The 17,581-nt window shown below is 41.8% G+C and overlaps 1 protein-coding gene across 1 annotated transcript in view; it reads left to right on the forward strand.

Annotated features, from left to right (window-relative positions):
* LOC103596480 (tumor necrosis factor receptor superfamily member 19) overlaps positions 1–17,340 on the forward strand; it is a 24,936-nt gene extending 7,596 nt beyond the window's left edge. Inside the window, exons 3-4 of the mRNA XM_008580118.1 lie at positions 12,227–12,405; positions 17,229–17,340. Coding sequence (XP_008578340.1) covers positions 12,227–12,405; positions 17,229–17,322 — 273 coding nt within the window. The 3' untranslated portion in view covers positions 17,323–17,340. The remainder of the gene's footprint in view (positions 1–12,226; positions 12,406–17,228) is intronic.
* Positions 17,341–17,581: the final 241 nt, after the last annotated feature.

A 17,581-nucleotide genomic window follows, 5' to 3' on the forward strand; every position in this document is an offset into this window, starting at 1 on the left:
CCCGCACGTAAAGCAGCCCGCTCAAGTGCTTCATCAGTATGAAAGACTGATAGGGAGAGAAGCGCCGCCCCCGTCGAGGGTTTGGATCCCACATACAGACCGGCCGCTCACTGGCTGAGCGAGGTGCGGGTGCGACACCGAGGGTTGCGATCCCGTTGCCGGTCCCGGTCTGGTACGGGCGCGACACTGAGGGTTGCGATCCGTTGCCGGTCACGAAAAAAGACAAAAAGGAAAAAAAAAAAAAATGAATCTAGACACAGATCTTACAACACCTTACACAAAAATTAACTCAAATGGATCACAGACCTAAGTGTAAAATGCAAAACAATAAAACTCCTAGAAGATAACATTGAAAATCTAGATTACCTCGGGTTTGGAGATGACTATTTAGATATGACACCAAAGGCACAATTTATGAAAGAAAAGAACTTCATTAAAATTAAAAATGTCAGCTCTGCCAAAGACACTGTAAAGAGAAAGAAAAGATAAGCCACGGACTGGGGGAAAATATTTGCAAAAGATATCTGACAATGGATTTTCAAAATATACATGATGATGGATTATGCAAAATATATAAAGAACTTTTGAAATTCAACAATAAGAAAACAAGCAACTCAATTAAAAAATGAGTCAAAGACCTTAAAAGTTACCCCACCCAGGTAGATACACAAATGGCAAATAAGCACGTGAAAAAATGCTCCACGTTATATGTCACTGGGGAAATGCAAATTTAAACAGCAGTGACATACCACTGCACACCTATGAGAATGTCCAAAATTCAGAACACAGGTAGCACCAAGTGCTGTCCAGGATGTGGAGTGACAGGAACTCTCACTCATTGCTGGTGGGAATGAACATGGTACAGTCATTTTGGAAGACAGTTTGGTAATTTTTTACAAAAGTAAACATACTTTTACCATTCGTTCCAGCAGTCATGCTCCTTACTATTTACTAAAAGGAACTGAACGTGTATGCCTACACAAAAACCTGCACGTGGATGTTGATAGCAAATTCATTCATATTTACCAAGTCCTGGAATCAACCAGTATGTCCTTCAGTATGTGAGTGGATAAATAAGCTGTGGCACCTCTAGGCAATGGAATATTATTCAGCACTTGAATGAAATGAACTGTCAAGCCATGAAAAGACATGGAGTAACCTTAAATGCATATTACCAAGTGAAAGAAGCCAGTCTGTAAAGGCTGCCTGCTCATATTGTATGATTCCAACTATGTGATAGTCCGGAAAAGGCAAAACTGTGGACACACTGAAAAGATTAATGGTTGCCAGGAGTAAGGGGAGGAAGGGATGACTAGGCCGAGCATGGAGGATTTTTAGGGCAGTGAAACTATTCTGGATGATACTGTAACGGTGGATACTTGTCATTATACATTCATCAAACCCATAGAAAGTACAGCTCCAAGAATGAACCCTAATGTCAACTGTGGACTTCAGGTGATGGTGATGCATTCATGGATTGTAACAAACGTACTATCCTGGTGCAGGATGTTGATAATGGATGAAGCTATGTATGAGGTGGTGGGGGAGGAGTGTAGGAAATGTCTCTGTACCTGCCTCTCAATTGTGCTGTGAACCTAAAACTGCTGTAAACAAAAAAAAATAGTCTTTGTAAAAGGAAAAGAAAAAAACTCATCTTCAGAGAACATTGTCTGATAACAGTTTCTGTATTTTATATTCCTATGGATATCCAGAAGAAATATTTTTTTCTAGGCAGCAGTTTTCCCTGTGTATTGAAACAGCTGTACAACACTGTTCCATTGGGAACAACCAAAAGGAGACAACCCTAATAACTCTGCCTTTATGTACTTATTTTATTAATATTTCTGTTTCAATATTTATTATAATTTTCTTCATTACAAAAAGACCAGGAGAAGTTGAATAAGAAGGAATAAAAGTAAAGGTAATAATGTTACTGAAAAATTAGAATCTTAAGACCCACTCAGGTGCACAAAGGCGTGCCATGTGACTGCAGGCCCTGAGGTGTCCACCTCGAGGCGGGCAATGTTAGCTTTCCACTCCTGCTATCTATCTGCAGCTTACCTAGCTCCTAATAGACACGCAGTACACATTTGTCCAAGGAGTGAGCAAATCAGTCAACCTCAAATATATTTTTGAAAAATAAGGGACACTTAAATCTAGTAATATAAAAGTTAATGAATTTCTATGTGTATTATAAATATTTTGCCACATCTTTTATCTCAGTCGTAGCTCATAGTAAATAAAATCAGCAACTGAGTCTTGCTCATGCTCTAAGATGCAAAACATCAGAGCGGCAAAGGATTCAAACATACAATGAATATATAAATAAATTTTATTTCCCAGTTAACTAATCAAGACAAAGAGCTTGAGCTGTTTACTTGCAATTACTTTGGGGTTAGAAATTTCTAAACCATCCATTCATAAATTTGCAGTTTCTTTCTATTGTGCCATTAATTCTTTAGCAATAGCATATATCTTTCAGAGGAAAGAAAAATAAATTATGAGTATATTAAAATAAGGTAAATCACTTAAATTAATAAGAATGTTCAGGTGGCTAATTATCATTTCCAATCTTTACAAATCAAAGGAAAATTTATTCTTTTGACTAATACTAAGCTTTTTAAATTGTCAGACAGCTACATTTATGAATAATCTTTATTTTTAAACTTGGGATATTAAATATGTAGTTTGCAGGGATACCTTTTAATTTGTAATGAAACAAGTGAGTCTGAGAGCCTTTACCTTTTTAACAGAGGCCTACAATTTTGGTTACGTATAGTGTCAAATTTTAAAAGCACAGTAAACAGAAAGCATTTTAAAGTTAGCTATGAAATAGAAAAAAAGCTGGGTCAGATTTTTGCTATCCACAACTAAAGTTTTCTTTATATTAAGGGTTTAAAAAGTGCATTTTCACCAGATGTTAGAGCTTTCAAATAACTTTATTCTAACATTGTGTTACTTGGTTTGCTGTATTAAACATAACTTAAAGCTTCTGTCCATTTTCTGGTATCAGGTCTCTGTAAGTAGCACGCTCTGGGTCATGAGGTTTGTTTCAATTGCAAACTTGTATCTCTGTTGTAAAACTAAAGCTTGGAAATGCTTTGGGTGAGCAGGTTAGTTACACTTTCCGTCTGTGATTTTATTACTACTAATTATTATTTTCTTTGGAAGGCATTCAATTCTGTTTTTTCTCAAGGTGTCTGGACTTACTTTCTCATTGTTGTTTAAGTTTCCACTATTTAAAACAGGTAGTTGGAGCTTGCAGGAAGCTGCTGGAACAGCATTCCTGGAGACAGTGTGTACCTGGGCACACCTGTAGTGTGTGGTCAGTGAGCCCCCAGGCTCTTTTCATTTCCTTTCAATTATTAGATAGTAGGAAGTCTGTGTAGCATCTCCAGCTCTGGTAGTAACATTGTTTATTTAGATTGATACCCTTCCCTTCTCTGGCCACTTTTTAAAGTTGGCTTTTTTTAACCTTTCACTTGGCGTACTTTGGGTTCATGTAAAGGACATCTCTTAACAAATATGGAGTATTTCTCCATAATACATATCATGCAGCTAAAGTAGATAATATTGGCTAACTTTTATTATAATGAGCCAGGTATTATCTATGTGATCATCATAGATTAAATAATGGAATGCTTACAATGTGTCTTAAGTAGGCAGTATAATTACTCCCATTTTATAGACAGGGAAACTGAGACACAGAGGTTAATTGATTTGTCTGTCCATTGTCACTGCTAATAAATAACAGAGGAGGGGAGTGGGGAGCCACGTGGAGGTGATGACCTCCCTCTCGTTGGAATGATGCTCTAGTGCACCATCTGTGATGATGGAAGTCGTCTATATTTGCACTGTCCAATGCGGAAGGTACTTGAAATGTGGACAGCTAGTGTCACCGAGGAGCTGCATTTTACTTCTATTTCACTTTAAGTGATTAAATTTAAATTAAGCCTTGTGAGGTTATGGTTGTTGTATTGGACAGTGTAGCCCTAGAATGATGAACCTTCCTCCCAAAATTCTCGCTTAGGACCAACTTCTAATACCAAGGGATATCCGGATCGTTTTGACCTAATGCACGTGCCCCAGTGTGTCTGTTCCCATTCCCCCACCTCCTCACACTGGACGGGGTCCCCCGTGCTGTTCTGAGCAGACTCATCTCATGAGCTCCTTTGGTTCCTAGTCTCCCTCCCTGAAAACCCCAAGCAGCATCTCTTCTCATTTAAGTTCCTTTTAGTAACTCAGCTTAACAAGTAGTTAGCTTCCCTGTATTTTTGGAAAAATATAAGACAGGTCACTGAGCCATTTGGAGTCTGTTTTGAGGATTTTATCCCACTGAGCCACATTTACACTGTCTCTATCCCACCGCAGGATTTAGTTTTTGAAAGTTCATGAGAAAGATAATTGAGCATGTTTTTCCCCTTTCAGAGTCAACAAATACACAAGCCTGTTCACATTATTCCATAAGTGGTACCTCCTGGGCATTGTGAGCCATGGCCACCCTCTCAGCTCATGCAAATAGACCTAGCTCTGGGGTACGTGGGAGAGGATGATTTTTGTTTTCCTGAAGTTAACCACATGAGACTTTTAATTCTTACTGCCTCGAACTCGCCCAGCCCCGGCCCCTGCCCGCACCGAGGGCTGATGCCAACAGTGTGCTTTTAACATGATCTCCTCACAGCAGTAAATCAGGAAACTAGTTTTTGCATGAACCACTTGAAACGGGCTTCAAGCCTCTGGCACAGTTTTCAAAGTAAGCTTTTCTAACCAATTATTGGGATGACTTTAGTTAATGTGAAAAAATTAACTCTTGTAAACAACAACATGCTTTCCTCCACAGGGTGCGTGTCCAAGTTCATATCCTGAAAGGCATCTACTTTTTCAAAAATTGTTTTTGTCCCTAAGAAGAAAGTCACCAGAAAAGAAATTAATATAATTTGCAAGCATTAAAAAAAAAAGATTCATTTCTGCCATTTAATTACAGCGTTGCTCATTTTATTTATATTTAATTATACCTGATCGGGCCCAGTGATGTTTGGCAGATATTAACAAGCTCTCCCTTGTCATTTTTCTCTAAAAAATTCAAGTAAGATTTTCAAAAACTGAAAGTTGTGGGGAAATGTCTCTTCAGGGTTGTTTTATTAAAGGAAATTAAGAAGCTGATTACTAAGCACCAGTGACATAAATCTAATTTGTCATTTCCATTTCTGAGCCCTAGATTTTCTCCACAAATAACTTCTTCTCCATCCAAATTTGAAATTTAACTTTTAACTTTTCAAGTTCAAAGAACCAAAGCTAATAACTTATGGGCTGTACAAATAAATAGTGCTTTAGACCCAAGGCCCTAGAATGTGTTTTCTGGACCATGAAGGTCTGTGAGTTTCTCCCCTGTGGTCTGGGAAACCACTTCTCCAACATGTAGGTAGGACCCGCTTGTATTTTTGTTAAATGCTGGATTTACACAGGGAGAAAAGAGAGAAGGGGATTTGGGGACTGTTTACTTTGAGTCATTTTACTACTGGAAAGCCAGCAAATGTGGCTTAAAAATATTGGGCAGAGTGACAGAGCTACTGCTGCCGCCAGCCTGGGTGGAAGCAGCCCAGCTGGATCCTGCCCTCCTGCTGCCTCGGAAGCAAGATAAGGATTACTACTGGAAAGCCAGCAAATGTGGCTTAAAAATATTGGGCAGAGTGACAGAGCTACTGCTACCGCCAGCCTGGGTGGAAGCAGCCCAGCTGGATCCTGCCCTCCTGCTGCCTCGGAAGCAAGATAAGGATGACTGTGTGCGCCCACTCCACCCTACCCTACGGCGCCTGGGGGATCCTATGGCTTTACCCAGTGGGAGCCGTTGCTATGGCCTTTACAGGCTTTTGTTCCCTAGAATTAATAAAAAAAAAAAAAAAAGTCTTTAGGAAATACTACCTTAAACAATTATTTGTTCATCCCTTTGTTTATTCAGCAATAATTTATTTCTGACTCACTGGCCTGTTATGTACCAGGCACAGTAATAGGCTTCTGAGAAGTAGATGTGGAGAAGGGAGGCGTCAGATACCCACGACTGCTCACCTCCTGCATGATTTTAGAAGTAAGTGGGAAACTTTAGCAGTACTTTCTTATTGCATGATTTTATTCATGTATATATTTTCCCACCTTAAAGTTTATTAATTAAAAAGGTCTTCTCAGGGATTCAAGGAAGTGCTAGGTATCTCCTTCAAGCTTTTAAGGTAATAATAATTTCAAAATAAAGACTATATGAGGGTATTTTTAAAACCGAAATGCATTTCCACCATTGATATTAATGGTAGACCATGCTCCATACAGATGAAACACATATATCTAAATCTGAAGCCCAGGGCAGTGACGGACTCACTCTTCCCCCACCCTCTGCCCCCTCCCAATTATCCTCCCCTCCCTGGACACACAGTTCTTGTTGTGAAATGATAGCAGGGGAGAGCTCTAGTGCAACCTGGAAAGTTTTCCTCCGGGGCTGGGCAGTAGTTAACAGGTAGAAAGAGATTTTGTTCATGACTGTTGTAATAGAGGAAGTGAGACCTCGGTATAGAACTGGGGTTAACTCCGAATACAGTGTGGGCAAGTGGGGATTTATAGCCAAGGAGCAGGTGGGGTCAGTGGGTAGAAAATTACTAAGAGGAAACATCAGGGGTCGGGGGATTCCAGCTAAACCAACCTAACAGGATTCTGGCTGAAGACAGGCCAGTGTGATCAGACATCACCTGGGGGATGGCGGGGGACCAGGAACCTGATGAGGTATCGAGAGTGACCACATATGGAGGATGGGAAGGGCTAGCAGGGTCCTTGGGCAGCTGGGCTCTTGAGGACAGGGCCCAGTGAGAAAGTGGCTCAGAGGAGTCTGTCTAGAGTCTGGTCAAGGAGAGAATCTTTGTCAAAAGGCTAAACCCAACATAGCTCATTTTCTTCCTTATTTACTTACTTGTCCAGGTGCTGCAAAAAATAATATACCTAGGGAAATTACCCCTTTCTGTCTAAAAGTCGTGGGGGAAAAAACAAGATTTAATACTGTTTTTATTAGGTGTGCGATTAGGTCATCTTAGCAATGCAAATGCAATTAGCTAAACATACATGGATGCCTTCTCTGCCCCAGCACTGGGGTGCAGTGACGAGCAGGAGCGGCTCCAGAAGAGCCAGCTGTGTCCACGCACCAGATACTCGCGTGCTGAAATGGAGCGCTTGCCAGATGCATGCAAAAACTAGTTGCAGAACAGTGTATTAAACACACGCGCGTGCACACACACACACACACACACACAGAGGATATTTCTGGCAAATTATCCCCTCACACACACACACACACACACACACACACACACACACACAGAGGATATTTCTGGCAAATTATCCCCAAACCTGATAACCAGTGTTTGCCTATGCAGAGGGAGCAGGAGTTAGGGACTAGGGACAGGAAGAAAGGTGTATTGCTTGATTAAAAAAAAAAATCCTATGTGTGCAGTTTTTCAACATATAAAGGATAAAAAGGAAAAGGGAAATAAATGGTCTCTAGCCAGGGTGGTGACACAGGTTGTAAAGGCACAGTTTGAGTCTGTGTTGACCGGTGTTTTGGTGGCTCAAAGGCTGTGGGGCTCCCCTTTCAGCTATGCTGCCTCCTTCTTTCCTCTGTGTAGTTATTTATTGAACTTCATGGGGAAGATTTTAAGGCATTTTAACCACCTGGTTTTACTGAGTGAAATAAAAACATCAAAGCAGACATTTATATTGGGGGTAATTAATATTTATATGCTGTTTACTTTATAGCCTGGATTACAAATAATTACAGAGTCTTTGTGTTTATAGTGCTTTAGAAATATGACAATCAACTCAAAAAGTGGTTGCTGCCATGGACACTGTACCATAATTTCATTCCTTGGAAACAACTTCTCTGAATTTCTAGTTAATTCAAGGTTTCTAGTTAATTCAATGTGTAGAATGGCCACTTTATTAGTTTGCTAGACTGTCATGAACTGCAAGCTATTTTTAAAAGCTTAAAAGTAGTATTAGGCTGGTTTTCTAGTATTATCTTTTTGAAACAGGCAAATACGTTAGAAAAAGTGTAGTTTAAATAAAATTTCCCCACATACGCAATCTCTATAAAAGTTCCCAGGAGAGTGTATGGTATGTGCTCAATAGGTTTTATTATTTTGTCAGTAGTGCTGGATGGAAAGCTTTATCTCAACCCCGTCGCTTAAACCCACCCCAATGAAAAGTCCTGTTGCTGCCACCAAAACATATAAACTCTAAACAGAAATAGTAAGTGGATATCCAGTTAATGAAGGCGAAATATGAGGCATTTGGAGCCTGACTTTGTTTTCTTTCTCTATGTGATTTGGTCCAGTATGACATGAACAAAAAAAATATGAAATGCTCGTTCTACAAAGTGTAATGACAAGTAACATAGAATGACATATGGCAAAAACACACTGGTCAACATGTCGTTATGTATGTTACAAACTCTAAAATACAGTCAGGAATCAAAAATAAGCACCAAGAACCTTTACAAATTATATGTTCTTTTTCAAAAAGAGGTGAGACCACGAAAATGCCTATTTATACTTGAGTTAATTTCCAGTTGGATCATTTATCTAGCTTCTCAATGGTGGGAAGTGAATTGCTGGAGACAGTGTGACTCAGTGGGAGCACGGAGAGATAGCGGACTGCCTGGCAGGGATCTTAAAACAGCACAGCTGCCTGCACAGACACTGGGCGCCCCCGTCCTTTGTATTGCAACACAATGCAGCAGTCGACTCAAGAGGGAGAGTTAAATCATACTTTGTATACCATTAAAAGTGTTTTTAATGTAAAAAATTTGCAATTCATTTTAGGAAGATTTTATTCAATAAAAATGTTTATGATGGAAAGTGGTGTGTTTCAAGTAACCTAGGAAAAATTGGGGTCTGAATATTTTCTTGTTCCCCAATGAAGCTTTATTATACTCGAATCAGGAAAGTTGATTTATCAAGTTGTAGAAAATCCAGAATAATAATAGCTATAGGTGCAATTTATTTAACGAATTCCCACTCTGTGCTTGATTTAGAGTTTAGAGGCTTTATGTGTTTTCCCATATATTCCTCAAAACAGCCTGGTAGGGCAGGCGTTATTATCCTCACCTCACAGATGGAGAGACTGAGGATCAGAGAGCTCCCAAAATAACTTAGCTCACAAGTGGCAGAGTTGCCCTGCAAACTCGTGTCTTTGGATCCAGTGCAGGAAAGTACATACTTTTTCTCCTATATCGGCCTTGCTTGAAAAAAAATCCAGACATTTGCTCCTGGTTAATGCACCTCTTTCTCTGTGTTCTCCTTCTCTTTCCCTTTGTCTTCCCTTCCTTCACGTCTCTTCCTCTTTCCCTTCCTTCTTTGTTGTGTTTTAACTTGTACATGAGACTCTTAAAATCTGAGCTGCCTGGATCAAAGCGTGATATCGAAACACTCTGCTCTTGCGTGAGCCTTTGACATGGAGATGCTGAGCATGTGAACAATGCAGTGCCCACCCCCAGAATGTCACGTGCACCGCGCTTTGATCCTGGGAGACCGAGTGGGAGGCTCTCTTCTGTACTTACAGAAAGCCTTTGCATGCACACAGCTCTCTCAGCAACTAAAGTGCTCAGCAAAAACGCACGTCTGTCCCAGCACAGAGCCACAGTGCCCATGAACAAAGCACCGGAGCAGTAACAATGACCTCCTCGCAAAGACCTAGCACATGTCCAGAGAAATTCTTTTTGAATATGTATCCTTATTGTTTTCCTGATTACACGAGTCATGGATGCTTTTTCCAAGAATTAATTTATTACAGACTTATCTGAAAACACCTCATAATTCTACTAACTACCCCCTCTCCCCAAAAAGAGATAATCCCTGTTAACAATTTTAAAGAAACTCTAATTTGTGAATTAGTTCTTCAAACAGAATGTTTTTTTGTCTCTCTTGTCTGTGCCTCTGGGTTAGAACATTGTGTAGCTGGGGCGCTCAGGATTAAGGAGGGGCTGACCTTCCACTTTTTTCTCCCCTATTCTTTGTTTTGCATGTTCAAGATGTGCGTTTGAAAGACAGGCAGAGTAACTGCGAGCAGGAAAGGAGGTATCACTTATCCAAAATGCAAATGAGTTAATTAGTAAAACATCTAGATTGAAGTGATTACTCAGCTGTACTATCCTTTCTGTTAGTTTTAATTTAATTTTTGGCCAATAAGTGCTGCTTCGTTGACTTTGTATACAAGTATGGTTGCAGAAATTAAAATATATAAATTTTATAGAAAAATGGGAGTTTTGGACTAGCCAGGCCTTGCATTCTAGCATCCACTGTTTACCAGGAAGAAACTAAGGATCTGAGAGGCTCCGTCAGAGCCCCCGGTCCCCGTGTCTGGTCGTGGCTGCGGGCGTGCTCAGCTCCCCTCTGCACAGGGGCCCTGCTTGCTGCTCGCAACCTACTGTCTGTCTGTTTTCAGTGACTGGTGTTCTATAGAAACCACCACAAAGTACAGATAACCAGGGTTAACATTCGAGTATGTAATCTTTCAGATGTCTTTCTGTGTACATGTGATGTGTGCACACAGTCACATGTCACTTAATGATGGGGACACGTTCTGAGAAACACGTTGTTAGGTGATTTTGTGTGTGTGAACATCACAGAGTGCACTTACCCAGGCCTAGATGGTAGAGCTGCTGCACACCTAGGCTAATGGTATAGCCCGGGGCTCCGACCACCACAGTCTATGGTGTAGATACTATGCATATATACATAGTATGTAGTGTGTGTTTTTGACCGAAACGTCATTATGCAGCGCGCGGCCTGCAGTGTAGTGCTTGTGAAGTCTGGCTCTGGGATTACACTGTGTAGGTTCCAGTGCTGGTTCTAACACTCTCTCTGTCACCTCGCTTAAGGTACTTAACTTCTCCGAAGCTCCATCCCGCGCCTGGGATGTGAGAACAGCGACAGTGCCTCGCTTGTTGGGAAGGAGTGTAGATTATTCAGAATGTATATAAAGTTCTTGGCTCTGGCTCTGGGATTACACTGTGTAGGTTCCAGTGCTGGTTCTAACACTCTCTCTGTCACCTGGCTTAAGGTACTTAACTTCTCTGAAGCTCCATCCCGCGCCTGGGATGTGAGAACAGCGACAGTGCCTCGCTTGTTGGGAAGGAGTGTAGATTATTCAGAATGTATATAAAGTTCTTGGTGTAGCGTAAGCACCTAGTAAATGTTAGCACTCATTACTAATGTTTTTGTGAGAAATGGGATTCTCCTGCTAATTCTGTATTATAACATGTTTTTTGAACTATCATGAACACGTTCTCCAACATTCTTTTTCTGGTGGCATCGTAGTTGTAGGATGTGCTATCATTTATTTAGTTCTTGAATTTGTGGAAAGGATTGTGTGTGGTTCAAGGAGCCATTTATTTTGCCCATCCTTAGAAAACAGTACTGTGTTCTGATGTCTCAGTACAGAGAAGCATAGAGTGTTCTCTGAACAAGAATTTAGCATTCTTTTAACAAATATATAAGAGTCTTTCTACTTTAGGAAAATATTAAATTTCTGAACATTTCAAGGAGCTCTCTATTTGGTTCAAGGAGCCATTTATTTTGCCCATCCTTAGAAAACAGTACTGTGTTCTGATGTCTCAATACAGAGAAGCATAGAGTGTTCTCTGAACAAGAATTTAGCATTCTTTTAACAAATATTTAAGAGTCTTTCTACTTTAGGAAAATATTAAATTTCTGAACATTTCAAGTAGCTCTCAATCAGATAGATTTCTAGGCCTGTAAGCTTATGAAATTTCTCAATATCACCCTTGATTTCAAAGAGCTTATTTTCCGCCTTGATAAGTGAGTAAGTGTCTGAGTGTTTCACTGGCTTCAGCTTCTGAACATTCACATGACTGGCTTAATTAGAAAAGAAGAAAGGGCCATAATTCTGCCATAAGCTAACAATAATGCAACAGTGGGAGTCTGAGAAACCCTTTATTGTTCCTGTGCTCATGGCGTCTTGAATAAAGTGGATGACTAAGTATACTTACCATAGTAAGAGAGATTATTAGCAGTGGAAGACACATTTGAACTTGCTGACAGAGCTGCCTTTGTACCTAGGAAGGCCGACACTTGGTGATTATTAGGCCAGGTCTTCGTTCTGTCCCAGCGGTCTTTCCTTTTTCACGCTTTCAAAGACTGAATAGCTTTCTATTGCCTGTTAATCCCTACAGGAATGTGGCTTCGGCTACGGGGAGGATGCACAGTGTGTGACATGCCGGCCGCACAGGTTCAAGGAGGACTGGGGCTTCCAGAAATGCAAGCCATGTCTGGACTGTGCACTGGTGAACCGCTTTCAGAAGGCAAACTGCTCAGTCACCAGTGATGCCATCTGCGGGGACTGCTTGCCAGGGTGAGTTGGAGGTTGCTTTCCCTCATAGTTATTTAATTAAATAACTTTTAAAAAGGCACTGCTCTTGTTCCCTTCCAAACTCGAATGCGCACTGATAATAGCGTGAAGACATTGTGGAATGTTCATGTCTTCTTGTCTCAGTCGTCACCACTGGATTTTCTGTGCACAAAAGATCAGTGTCGTGAAAATGTAAAGAGTTCCTACAAATCAGTAAAAGAAAGTTTGGGCAAATGGACAAAAGAATGAACAGAAGAGTGATCATATAAAAATATCCATCCCCATTAGCAATCAGAGAAATGCAAATCACCCCCACTCAACCATTTCAGCAGATACTTCCCAAGGAGCTACTTACTAGGCATTGCTTTAGGTACTTGGGATATGTCAGAGAATAAAGTGGCGAAGGTACATGCCCATGTGGAGCTTATATCCTACTAGACTTTTTAAAAATATCTAAATAGTAAATAATGAAGAAGCAAATTATGCAGAAAGATAGATGATGGTAGTTGCTATGGAAAAAAGAAAACCTAAAGCAGATAAGGGCAATGAGGCATGCCCACTGCGATGGGTAGGCAAGTTATAGTATGAAATTAGGCAGTCGGGGTAGGCTTTGTTGCAAAGGTGAGATCTGAGCAAAGACCTGATAGAAATGAGGCAGTTGGCCAAGCAGATCCCTGGGGGAGGAACGCTGTAGGCCAAGGGAACCTCTAGGGAGAGGCCCTGAGGTGGGCACGAACCTGAAGTATTTAGAAGACAGGCAGGAGAAAGGAAGGGAAGGATAAAGTAGAAAGAGAAGCACTGGGGCTGGGGGCAGGTTGAATGGTGAAAGCCTTAAATGGACACATTGAAAATGTACCTGGGCCTCGGAAAGGAGGGGGACCACACCTGGGTCAGGTGTGACCGCTGGACGGATATGCCAGACACAGCGGACAGTTGGAGGATAGAGCCTTCATGAACAGCTGGCGGGACTCAGTGAGGCGAGGGGACCATCCGTAAGGGAGAGAAGAGGCTCCGCCACACTAGGGCGAGAGAACGGGATGAAGCAGGATGTCACGATAACTCAGTGGGTGCGGAGTGGAGCTGGTGTTTACTGACCAAAGACAGAAGAGAGGGAGGAACGGAAGTCCCAGAGCTGTAGAAATCAGGCTTTACTGGAAAGGGAAGAAACAATCAGAAACTATCAGCACTATAGGAGCAGCAACCATTTATTATTTTAATGCACTGGGCACTGGACTAAGCACTTTGATGTAAATTATTTTCCATAATTTTCACACCATTTTAAACATGAAGAAACTGAGCCTTATCAAGATTATCCAGGCAAGATCGCTTAGCCTGTGCAGGGAAGCTCGGAGTCACATCCAGGGAGTCTGATGTCAGAACCGTGCTCTGAGGCACTACAGACAAAAGTCTCCGACTGGACTCAACCACAAGATCGAGGTGGTTTTGACCAGGTGCCCCAGTGGGGCTCTCATTGAGGCCAGAGGAGGAAATAAAGCTCTGAGCCCGAGGGGCAGAAACAGGGTAGGGAATAGCCTAGTGGGCCAAACATGACTTGTGCAGAGACAAGGTGCAGAGACACCCAAGGAGCTGCAAAAAGTAGTCTTAACACCAAAAACACAAACAACAGAAGAAAGAATAGCTATGTCAGACCTCATCAAAATTAAAAACTGCTGGGCTTGAAAGGATGCCATCAAAAAAGTGAAAAGACAGCCCACAGAATGGGAGAAAGTATTGGCAAATCATGTATCTGATAAGGGACTATCTTATCTAGAATATGTGAAGAACTCTTATAACTCAATAAGAAAAAGACAAATAATCCAATTAAAATAAGGACAAAAGATCTGAATAGGAATTTCCCCAGAGAAGACACACAAATGTCCAATGATCACCTGGAAAGATGCTCAATAGTAACCATCAGGGAAATGCAAATCAAAACCACACATTTCACACCCACTAGGAAGGCTTTCGCCAAAAAGACAGACAGTAACAGGTGCTGGCGAGGACGTGGAAAAGTTAGAGCCCTCACACAAGGCTGATGGGAATGTAAAATGGTCCAGTCACATTGGAAAACAGTCTGGCAGTTCCTCAAAAAGTTAAACATAGAGGTGCCATATGACCCAGCAATTCTACCCTTAGGTGTATAACCAAGGGAATTGAAAACCTGTGTTCACACGAAACTTGTGCACTGATGTTCATAGCAGCATTATACATAATAGCTAAAAAGCTGAAACAACCCTGCTATGCTTTGAATGTATCCCCTCCAAAGTTCAGGTGCCACCAACATGATGACATTAAGAGGTGGAGCCTTAAGAGGTAATGAGGTCACGGGGGATCCTCCTTCATGAATGAGATGAGGTGCACTTATAAAGGGGCTTAATTTGTTGCCCTTCCACCTTCTGCCACAGCGTTCCTCCCCTCCAGAGCATGCAGCAAGAAGGCCCTTACCAGACACCAGATGCTGGTGCCTTGGCCTTGGACTTCCCAGCTCCAGAACTGTAAGATGTAAATTTCTGCTCTTCATAAATTACCCAGACTGTGGTATTCTATGATAGCAGCACAAAACAGACTAAGAGAAACCCAATATGGGGTGTATTCAAACAATGGAATATTATTTAGAAATAAAAAGGAAGGAAATTCTGACACATGTTACAACCTGCATGAACCTAGAAAACATGCTAAGTGAAAGAAACCAGACACTAACAACCATATATGTGATTCTATTTGTATGAAATATCCAGAATAGTCAAATCTACAGAGTCAGAAAGTAAATTAGTGGTTGCCTAGGGCTGGGGGTTGGGACGAAGGGGGCAACCACCATCTCCTTGGTTTTTACAAAGAGAACCCAGAGCAGGTGTGCAGCTGGAGTGTGGGGGGCCGGTCTCCCCAGGATCTCCAGAGACCCACTTCCTAATGTTTAACCACATGCATGGTCATTAGAGCCTGCTGCTTTCGTTTCTACAGTGTTTGTTCATTCTTTAAGTAAATGCTTAGATGTGGGAAAATTATAAATGAATAAACATTTGAATGATGTTTCAGTTTATATGATTGGTTGAAAACTACATCCTCTCTAAGCCAGCATTAATGTATGAGGCAGGCAATAATTACATAGTGACATTTACCAGGTCTTATCAGAGTGTTTTATAAGTATTCTTCCAGATTGACTGTATTTCTGTGAAGAATGCAAATAGTTGAAACCCTTTCTGCAGATAGGAAAACTGAGGTGGAAAGAAAATGAGCAAAATGCATATTTCTTCCAGAAAAGTGATGCCGAAGTCAGGCATAAGGTGGGCTTTGCTATTCCTATCTTCTGCAGCCTCAGCCTCCCTCCTGTAAGCCCCGACCCTACAGGACATCAGCCGCATCCCTCCCCAGTAGAAGGAATAGCAGGAATAGCAGAAATAGTCTGTCCTCTGTGCCCACAATTTGAGTGATGAGAGCCAGTCCCCTTGTTCCTGAATCTGTTCAATGACTTTAGTCCAGTTACTTAACTTCTCTGACACCCATTCTTCTTGCCTGTAAAATTATCATCCCATAGTAATACCAACCTTCAGAATCATTAGAAGGATTCAAAGTAAAATACATGTAAATTGCCTAGCAGAGTGCCGAATCCATAGTAAGCACTAAACAAACATTGGACGTTATCGCCACTTGATGGTTTTGAGGGCCAGTGATGGTTTTACATAACTGTTTTCTCAAAGTGTGGCCAATGGGCCTCCCTCCTCCTCTTCTGGCCTCCCGTGTCCCCACCTCTTCTCTACTTAGGGGACCTGGAACTCAGTCCTGAAAGAATAGCCAGGCCCCTGCCAGCTCTTTGCTGCGTCTAATAACAATGACAGCTGACATTTATTGAGCACTTACTATGTGCTAGGCTCTTTATGCACATTAGTTTATTTAATTATCAAAACCACTCTGTAAAGTAGGGATGAATATGATCCCCTCTTTACAGAGGAGGAAACTGACCATTAGAGTGGATAAATGATTTGCCCAAGGTCACCCAGCCTGTAAATGGGAAGGCTGGGTTTGGAAACCTGGCGGCTCCACTGCTGAGCCCCCATGCTTAATTTCACTGGAAGGTCTCACCTGGGGTTTCCAAGACTGGCGAGTAAGCACGAGGACTTCCTCTGCCCATTCTGTGCCCCATGCCCCCTCTACTCTCACCCCTAACCCCCATCAGTCCCGTGCCCCTGAAAGCTGCCTGCATTGCCTTGGCCAATTTTCTCATCCTCTTTCTCAGTAACTGTGACCTTTGTTTGTGAGATCTGGGCTCTTATCCTAATGGTTTATCTTGTCATCAGCATTTGCTCAACTTCCAATAAGGGGCCACTGCTGTGGATTTCTGAGATACCTGAACTCGGCTGACCATCCAGGAGGAAGCAAGGAGCTCACAAGAGCACAGAACAGAGTTGTGAGCCGGTGTCTAACGTGCGCAGCTCAGGAAGGTCAACCGTGGCTCGATGGTGACGCACAGGACGTAGTAACTGAAATCAGAGCTTCGTAAGCGAGCTCAGAATAAAACCAGAGCCAGACGATGGCATGTCATCTCCTTGTAGAAATGCCTTCATTGGTTGGAGAATTGATGGTCTACAGCCAGGTTTCCTTAGCAGCTTTCAAACAGCGTTCATTAGGCTAACCAGTGTTATTTGGATTCAGTTTAATTAAAAATTCCTCTTCAAATTCACCAAGACACTATTATGTTTAAGCCTTTGTGGACCTTTTTTTGAACCATAGAGGTGGTCACGGGGACTGCTGGTAATATGTGACACAGTCTTGTTTGCTGCAACTGTGAGCTCTCAGGAGAGAGATAACAAGGATTATTTTTCTTCTAGGTTTTACAGGAAGACGAAACTCGTCGGCTTTCAAGACATGGAGTGTGTGCCTTGTGGGGATCCTCCTCCTCCTTACGAACCACACTGTGAGTGAATGTGACACAACAAAGCGGAAGGGACACCTGGCCTTTTCAAAAATGTTTTATTTTTTAAACCTTTCTTCAGGTTGGTAAATGGAGCAAAATCTCTCTCTGCCGTGGGGCTTATAGTGTGCTCTGCTCTGCCAAGCTCCTAGCAGGACATACAGCCTCTTGTTGTACGCGCCAGTCAGCAAACTGTGTGCACTGATCGGAACCTCATGGCGAGACTCGGACGTTCTGCTGCTGCTGTGCTCTGGTCAAGGTCTTATCTTT

The sequence above is a fragment of the Galeopterus variegatus genome, unplaced genomic scaffold (assembly GCF_000696425.1).
Source record: "Galeopterus variegatus unplaced genomic scaffold, G_variegatus-3.0.2 Scaffold2027, whole genome shotgun sequence".
Taxonomy (NCBI): Eukaryota; Metazoa; Chordata; class Mammalia; order Dermoptera; family Cynocephalidae; genus Galeopterus; species Galeopterus variegatus.